This window comes from Sinocyclocheilus rhinocerous, unplaced genomic scaffold (assembly GCF_001515625.1).
Source record: "Sinocyclocheilus rhinocerous isolate Xijiao unplaced genomic scaffold, SAMN03320098_v1.1 scaffold75, whole genome shotgun sequence".
Lineage (NCBI taxonomy): Eukaryota > Metazoa > Chordata > Actinopteri > Cypriniformes > Cyprinidae > Sinocyclocheilus > Sinocyclocheilus rhinocerous.
The window spans coordinates 1,329,533-1,337,105 of NW_015632455.1; the positions used below are offsets into that span (position 1 = coordinate 1,329,533).

The 7,573-nt window shown below is 37.8% G+C and overlaps 1 protein-coding gene across 1 annotated transcript in view; it reads right to left on the reverse strand.

Moving 5' to 3' along the window:
• LOC107742307 (aldehyde dehydrogenase family 1 member A3-like) overlaps nucleotides 1-5,381 on the reverse strand; it is a 44,427-nt gene extending 39,046 nt beyond the window's left edge. Inside the window, exons 1-3 of the mRNA XM_016555228.1 lie at nucleotides 5,048-5,381; nucleotides 4,331-4,435; nucleotides 3,518-3,658 (exon numbers count right to left, since the gene is read on the reverse strand). Coding sequence (XP_016410714.1) covers nucleotides 3,518-3,658; nucleotides 4,331-4,435; nucleotides 5,048-5,140 — 339 coding nt within the window. The 5' untranslated portion in view covers nucleotides 5,141-5,381. The remainder of the gene's footprint in view (nucleotides 1-3,517; nucleotides 3,659-4,330; nucleotides 4,436-5,047) is intronic.
• Between the last annotated feature and the right edge of the window lie 2,192 nt (nucleotides 5,382-7,573).

Below are 7,573 nucleotides of genomic sequence, written 5' to 3' on the forward strand. Positions count from 1 at the left end.
TTTCCGTTGGTCTGAATGAAAATGCAAATTCATTCTTTGCCACTAGGTGCTGCTTTTGGAGCGGTAAAAATAGCGGTTTCCCCGGTAACGGCTGTACATAAAGCAGCACTGCACTCACAAATGCTGCTTTATCAGGCATTACAGGTATGATGAAAATGAGCCCAATTGGACCAATCACCGCAGATTAGCGTCACGCAAAGGAGGGGTTTGGAAAAATGAATCGTTAGGGAGTCATTGAGCAAGTAAGGTAAAAATAAATGCATATTATAAGACAATGAAAGTGTTTTTTGACCTTGCATGCATGTCAACCTGTTGTTGGGGACTCCCAAAACCAAAATATGAACCTTTCATAACCCATAATAGGAGCACTTTAACACACATAAATGCTAATATGCACAAACAGCACACAGAAAACACAAATTTGCCTTGAAAGTAATGAATTCTGGATTGAAAATACAGCAAAAGTTGTATCCCACTTTATTTTGCAACGCAGAAGTTCGCCATTTTCTTTGAGTGTGCAAGACTTCCGATTAATTAGCCTTTTTCACACTTCCGTGTTTCTGGCTTCCGGATTGGCGCTTGCCGGGGAAAAGTTTTTCTGGTGACAACAGCGTACTTAACAAGAATAAGTTAGAGAATCAAAGTCTTTTTTTTTTTTTTTTTACTAATTAGATACTACGAAAATGCTTGAACTGACAGTGCTTTATTCTACAAAGCGCAAACATTAAAACATTAAAAACTAACTTTTTGCATCAACTTCGGGTCATCACAAATAATAGTTTGTTTAATTTGAAATGGTGGCACTTATATTTGAGTTTTGCCGTTCTGTCCGTTTGGTGCTGGCTGTGCATTACGACTCTCCACGTGAATTTTTTTCATTATTATTATTATTATTATTATTAATTTATTGCTATGTTAATTATGGCGTAAATGTACATTGTATCAAAGACTATAGAAGAGACTTTGGTTGTATAATGTATCCTGGGAAATACATATTAAACAAGTGATGACTTGTATTCATGACTTTATTCCTATTGTATCGGGATTACGTTGTTGCGTTGAGTTTAATACATGCTTCAACCGGACTCAGTCAGAATTGATAAGTTCTTCTTGGAACAATGGTCATCTGGATATTAACGCTGTCATTTTTAAGCCATGATGTGGTGATTCGAGGGAAATAACTTAGTAGATTGAGATATACGTTCAAATGTAGCCTACCGGAGATGGAGAACAGAAACCATCCGGCGCTATGTTGAGCATATTATCTTGACGAGTCAGCGGTCTGAGTGGCCATATAAGTTACAAACAAGTAAAATGTTATTTCTTTGTAGATTATATAACAACAACTTGGAAAACAGGCAAAACAGAAAAGGTAAGAAGCATTAAAAGGGCATACTAACATAATAGGCGCAGACCTGTAATGGAACTAACTTTACCCTGCGTTGACGTAATTTCCGATTTGTGTAGATAAATAACTAGAATAATTAAAAAAATAGCTAAAATTAAAACTATTTGCGCTATAAACCAGTGTGTCCTTGAATATGATAATGAATTAAAATACTATGATACTGCTTTTGTACAGGTAAATAACTAGCGAATGTTACCGGAAGCCTCGTACACAGTTGACAAGTCCGCGTATTTTACGCAACTTTGGGCTTCCTTTTTTGTGAATTCGCATTAAAAAAATCACGGGCCACTGTTTTTTTGGGCTTATTTTAAAAAATATGGTTGCTTGTTAGGAATACCTGACAAGCAACTTTGTCTCTTTACATTTATGATTGCTGTTTTTTTTCCAATATAGGGTATTGTTGACACTGTCTGCTAAAAGCTAATCATTGGAGTAATAAATGTGCTCTAGCGTTATTCGCCATCGCGAATCATCTCAAGTCTCAAGTCTCGAGTCATCTCAATTATCACCAGTAAAATATGGAGTGCCACAAGGATCTGTCCTAGGTCCTCTGCTATTTTCGATATACATGTTGGCCCTTGGTAATATTATTAGAAAATACGGGATTAGTTTCCACTGTTATGCTGATGATACTCAACTATATATCTCAACAAGACCAGATGAAACTTCTAAATTATCTAAGCTAACAGAGTGTGTTAAAAATTTAAAAGATTGGATGACCAATAATTTTCTCCTATTAAATTCGGATAAGACAGAGATATTACTTATTGGACCAAAACACAGAATCTCTTGGATTACAATTTGCAACAAGACAGATGTACTGTTACTTCCTCTACAGTCAAAAATTTGGGTGTTATGTTAGATAGCAACTTGTCTTTTGAAAATCATATTTCCCATGTTACAAAAACAGCATTCTTCCATCTTAGAAACATTGCCAAGTTACGAAACATGTTACCTGTTTCTGATACAGAAAAGCTAGTTCAAAGCGCTATACAAATAAACTCGAATTGAATTGAATTGAATTGAATCGCACATCGCGCCCCTCCTCCCCCTCATTGGAGTAAAATCTCGTTTAACGTGCAGACATGTGACGTTATGTGACGAGATGTAATAGACAAACAAGGCCACCAACAGAGATGTACAGAGATGGAGGAAACAGGGGAGAAGGTGAACGGTGCAGGGGAGGAAAGTGACTTAATTTAATTTGTAAAATATTTTTAAAATGCATTAATCATTAAATCAATAAATAATTGATTAATAATTGAGCAGTAATAATAGATAAATATGGTTCGAGATTATTTTAATATACATATGTGGCTATATTGCTCTTATCTTTATTCTCCTTTTTCATCTCCAAAACTATTCTGCTCGCTGGTGATCGGAGAGCCCAGTCTCATGAAAATGCGTATAAATAGCACACCAAATAAAAACAAAAAAATCGTGGTATTGCTACGCAAAAATTGACTTTGGCGTGCATATGATACGCACGTGTTTGGCGTGCATATGATACGCACGTGTTTGGCGTGCATATAATACGCAGTTTTCGCGTGCATATGATACGCAGTTTTCGAGTACATATGATACGCATCTACCCCACAACCCTAATCCTACCCATTGCGTAGCCTATATGCACGCCAAAGTAAATTTTTGCTTATAAACAGTACGCCAAATCAAAACATAAACTCGTGCTATTGATACGCACTTTCATGAGATCGGGTTGGATCGGAGGGTAGTGTGTACCCTCCCGCTTTGTTGCAATTTGATGATTTTTGTAAAATAACTAATGTTTTTGCACTTCAAACTCCGAGTGGTTTCAGTTTACTATGTTGCAGGCTCATTCATTGATAATAAACAATTGATAATGAATAATATTGATGATAATAAATAATATAGTGATATTGGGCTTGTTTTGGGCTTGTTTTTGAATCTGCGGTAGCTTATTTATCTTGCGAGAGTTGGCAACACTGCTATCGTACATTCAAGTTAAAAATGGCCGCGCGTTAAAAATAAAGCGGATACAACGAAACTTTAAGCAAATGAGTAGCGACGCGAATTTGGCGTAGAAGTCGCAGTCGCGTCGATCTAATTAATCGCTGAAGGCAGACTCACCGCGAGCACAGCGCGCTCTCGCTCCAGCAGATCCGCGAGTCTGTGCAGTAACCGGCCGCGGTTCGACGCGTCCATCTGCCGCCACTCAGAGCCTCTCTGGCCGGCCGCTCTGGCAGCTCTCACCGCCTCATCCACATCAGCCTGAGCAATCACACCAACATTTTAGACTACACTCACCACAATCACATCACACATCACAGGTGAAGAGATTCTTATTAACAATCTGAAAGTGATATTGCAGATGACTAATGGCAAATTATGTTATCTGATTAAATACATCTTGTATCAGCTGCCAAATCATTATATTAGTTAAATAACCATGCTTATAATTCTTGCCTGACAAATTTTCAAATCAAATCATGTATAATAGTTTAACTGCTTAATGCAACACAATTAGGCTAATTGTATATCAACCAAAATAATAAAATAACTGCAATAAATAAACACAATTACAAAATAAATACAAACTCTCAAATCAGTCTCATATGCATATTCATAGTTTAAATGACAAAAGTGCAGTCTAATTAACTTATTCTATCAGCTTCCAAATCGCAAGTAGCTATATAAAATAATTGCAATTAGGCCTACATAAATAATAAGCATTCTCACATATCTGACAAACCCTCAAATCAGTCTCATATGCATATTAATAGTTCAACAATGCAATATAATTTAATCTATTTTAACTCATACATTTAGGCCTACATGAAAAATTACAATTCGTAAATGCATGGCAGATATACATGTATCCCAATTCACTGTACATTAATCCTCATTTTTAATTAGACATCTAATGAGTCAAATTCATCTTACTTTATCCGCCTCCTCGACGTCACAGATTTTGACACCTGTTGCAGGGTTGATCGTTGGAAACGTCTTTCCTTTGATTGACGTGTGCCATTCATTATTGATAAAAATCTGCAACAAATAGTTAGACTACAGTGAAACTGGTTTCCCATTACAGTTAAGACTTATCTAATTCATTAACTTGTCTACGAATATAAATAAAAAATAAAAAATATAAATATCTTCTTTAACTCCCGCAAATATGAATAAAAATAATGTAATTATTAATAAATGTAAATATCTAGTTCATTGACTTGCCCACAAATATAAATAAAAATGGTCAAAATTAAATAATAAATGTAAATAACTAGCTCATTAACATGTCCACAAATATGAATAAAAAAAATTATAATACATGTAAATATTGTGTATGTATCCCTCATTTAAAAACCCTTTAACCATTTGAACCCTCTTATAAAAAAAAACACTTCTTAAAGATAATGTACAGTTCTCAAAATATGTTCCTTAAATCAGTGCATTAGCTTTGTTTTGGTTCTTTAACCCACCAAGTTCTAGTTCTAAAGAACTATAAAAAGACATCAGGCTTTAAAATGCTCTATTTTTAATAGTAACAGCCTAAAGTTTCTTATAAATGTCATTGAAAAAGACTAAAGGACTAATCAGTCTAAAACTCCACTCGCTCTAGTATTTGTTTGCGATTTAAGGCTGAAGACAAGCTCTTACCTTAGTGTGTTTAATCTCAGGGATTTTCACAGGCTGAGGCAGAGGGAACGCGTTTCGAGCGAGCCCGTTCTCTATAGTCCCGTTCTGTGCCATTGCAGCGTGGTCGCAGTGAAGTGCACTAGAGATGAAGATCACAGATCACTGTTCACTCCATCCAGCACACTTTATAAGAACTTTTAAAGGTCCTCCCCCTTTGGGCAAGTGTGCACTCCGCCTACTGTGACAAACACAGTCTCCGTCCCACCTGCCAGTGAATCAGTCTTTCAAACACAAAAAAAACATGCTGTTTTCCAGATATGAGTTTCCGTGATGAAGTTTTAGGAGATCAAACATGGAAAAAGGCTGCGGTTCAGGAATGTTTTAGACTCTCAAATGCCTCGTTCCACCCGCTCGCCTCTGAAACCCAACACGATTGGCTGTGTCTTTATGTTAGGCGCTGGAGGTAATGAGTGTGAATTAATTGTCCGGCAATATTTACATGGCTTTGATCTGCTGGCGGAGCGACGGATTTGAAGCGACGGCGGGCCGGGCATCAGATGGGCCAAGGTGTGATGCGTTCTGATGTTCATCACGAAGTTGGTTTTAGCACCTGGGCCTGGTGAAGTTGAGTGGAGTTGAATACGTGCAAACAAATGCTTTTGTTCGGCAGGACAAAGACTTTCCCAGCTTCGGGCTCATACTCGGACACTGTTGCCATTGTTTCCCCTCCATTGCTTCTTGTCACTCTTCTTGTCAAAGTTTAATTAGGACAACAAGCTCTCGCGGGCCCATTTCTCACTTCAGCAGGTTTCTAAACACTTCCTAATGAGGACAAGGCTCAGAGAAATTGGGCGTATGGGAAGGAACGCACTGGGAAGGGAAAGTTGCATTGGAAAAAATATGCACTAAAACCTGAAACATGCACAAACCGAGACATCGGAGTTGCTAATCGCACGGACAGAAATTAGTGCAAACTTTTCTTCATACACAAATGATCTTTCGCATTTCAAAAACGGCTGACAAGCGTGATGCGGGGCGAAATCGTGGGAAAGCGGCGGCAGGTGCCCTCGTCCTCCAAGCTTGGGTGCTCCGGTTAATTGGCGTTCCACACCTTTTAAATGAAGGTCAAGTCTCTTCCCCTCTCCGGGCTTCAGCACCGTTTAACAGCATTACCCGGCTAATTGCAATGACTGCATCCTCAACGAAAGCACATGACTCTGCAGACACTTCCCAAAACAAATCTCAATAGAAACGCTTCAGCACTGATGAACCCAAGCGACACGAGAACATAGAGATTTAGCTACAGAGAACAGGTGCTTCAGCTCAAGAAAATAGACGTGTTTTATATCATTTAAGAGGTTTTCTAGAGAAGCTTGTTTCCGTATTTTTATCTCGCAATTCTGACTTTATTCTTGCAGTTACGGGTTTATATCATGTAATTCTGACTTCTTTTCTCAGGATTGTGAGATATAAACTCGTAATTGCAAGATATAAAGTACAATTCTGAGGGGAAAAGTCAGCTCACAATTCTGATTTTTTTTTTCTTTTACAATTGCGAGTTTATATCTCATAATTCTGAGAAAATAAGTTTATATCTCACAAATCTTACTTTAGAACACACAATTGCACGTTTATATCTCACAATTCTGAGACAATCAGTTTATATCTTAGAAATCTGACTTTAGAACACATATTTGCAACTTTATCTCAAAATTCTGAGAAAATAAGTATATATCTCGCAAATCTGACTTTTTAACTCTCAACTGCGAGTTTATATGACGTCACTTTTTTCACTTTCACAAATCTGAGAAAAAAGTCAGAATTGTGAGATAAAAATGTGAAATGACCTTTTTATTCAGTGGTGGAAACAATATGATTTAACAATATGATTTAACACTCTATTAACATTTATTTTCTGTATGCATTCATTACTCTTGCATGTCAGTTATTTGAACAAAGCCCTAACCCAAAGCATTAAGTTAGAGCCTGTTTCACTCCATGGACATGAATGATACCTCTAACTGTGAGGCTTGTTGAGAGGTTTGCTATTACTTTTTATAAGCTGTTGGATTTACATAAGCTGTTCGTTTTATCATTCGTTCGCTTGGTGGTTGATAAAACGGGCAAAACATTGGATGAAGGATCCAGGCCATAAGGGTCCAGAAAGGAATGGGGCCTTTTGACTTGGGCCAGTAAGCAACCACTTAGCAACCATCCAGAACACCCTAGGAACCATCCAGAATACCCGAGGAACCATCCAGAACACCCTAGCAAACATTCAGAACACCCTAGCAACCATCCAGAACACCATAGCAACCATCCAGAACACCCTAGGAACCATCCAGAATAATTAATTCATTACATTTATATAGCGCTTTTCTAGGCACTCAAAGCGCTTTACATTGTCAGGGGCTGTCTCCTCATCCACCACCAGTGTGCAGCATCCACCTGGATGATGCGACGGCAGCCATAGTGCGCCAGAACGCCCACCACACACCAGCTTACTGGTGGAGAGGAGACAGAGTGATGAAGCCAATTAGCAGATAT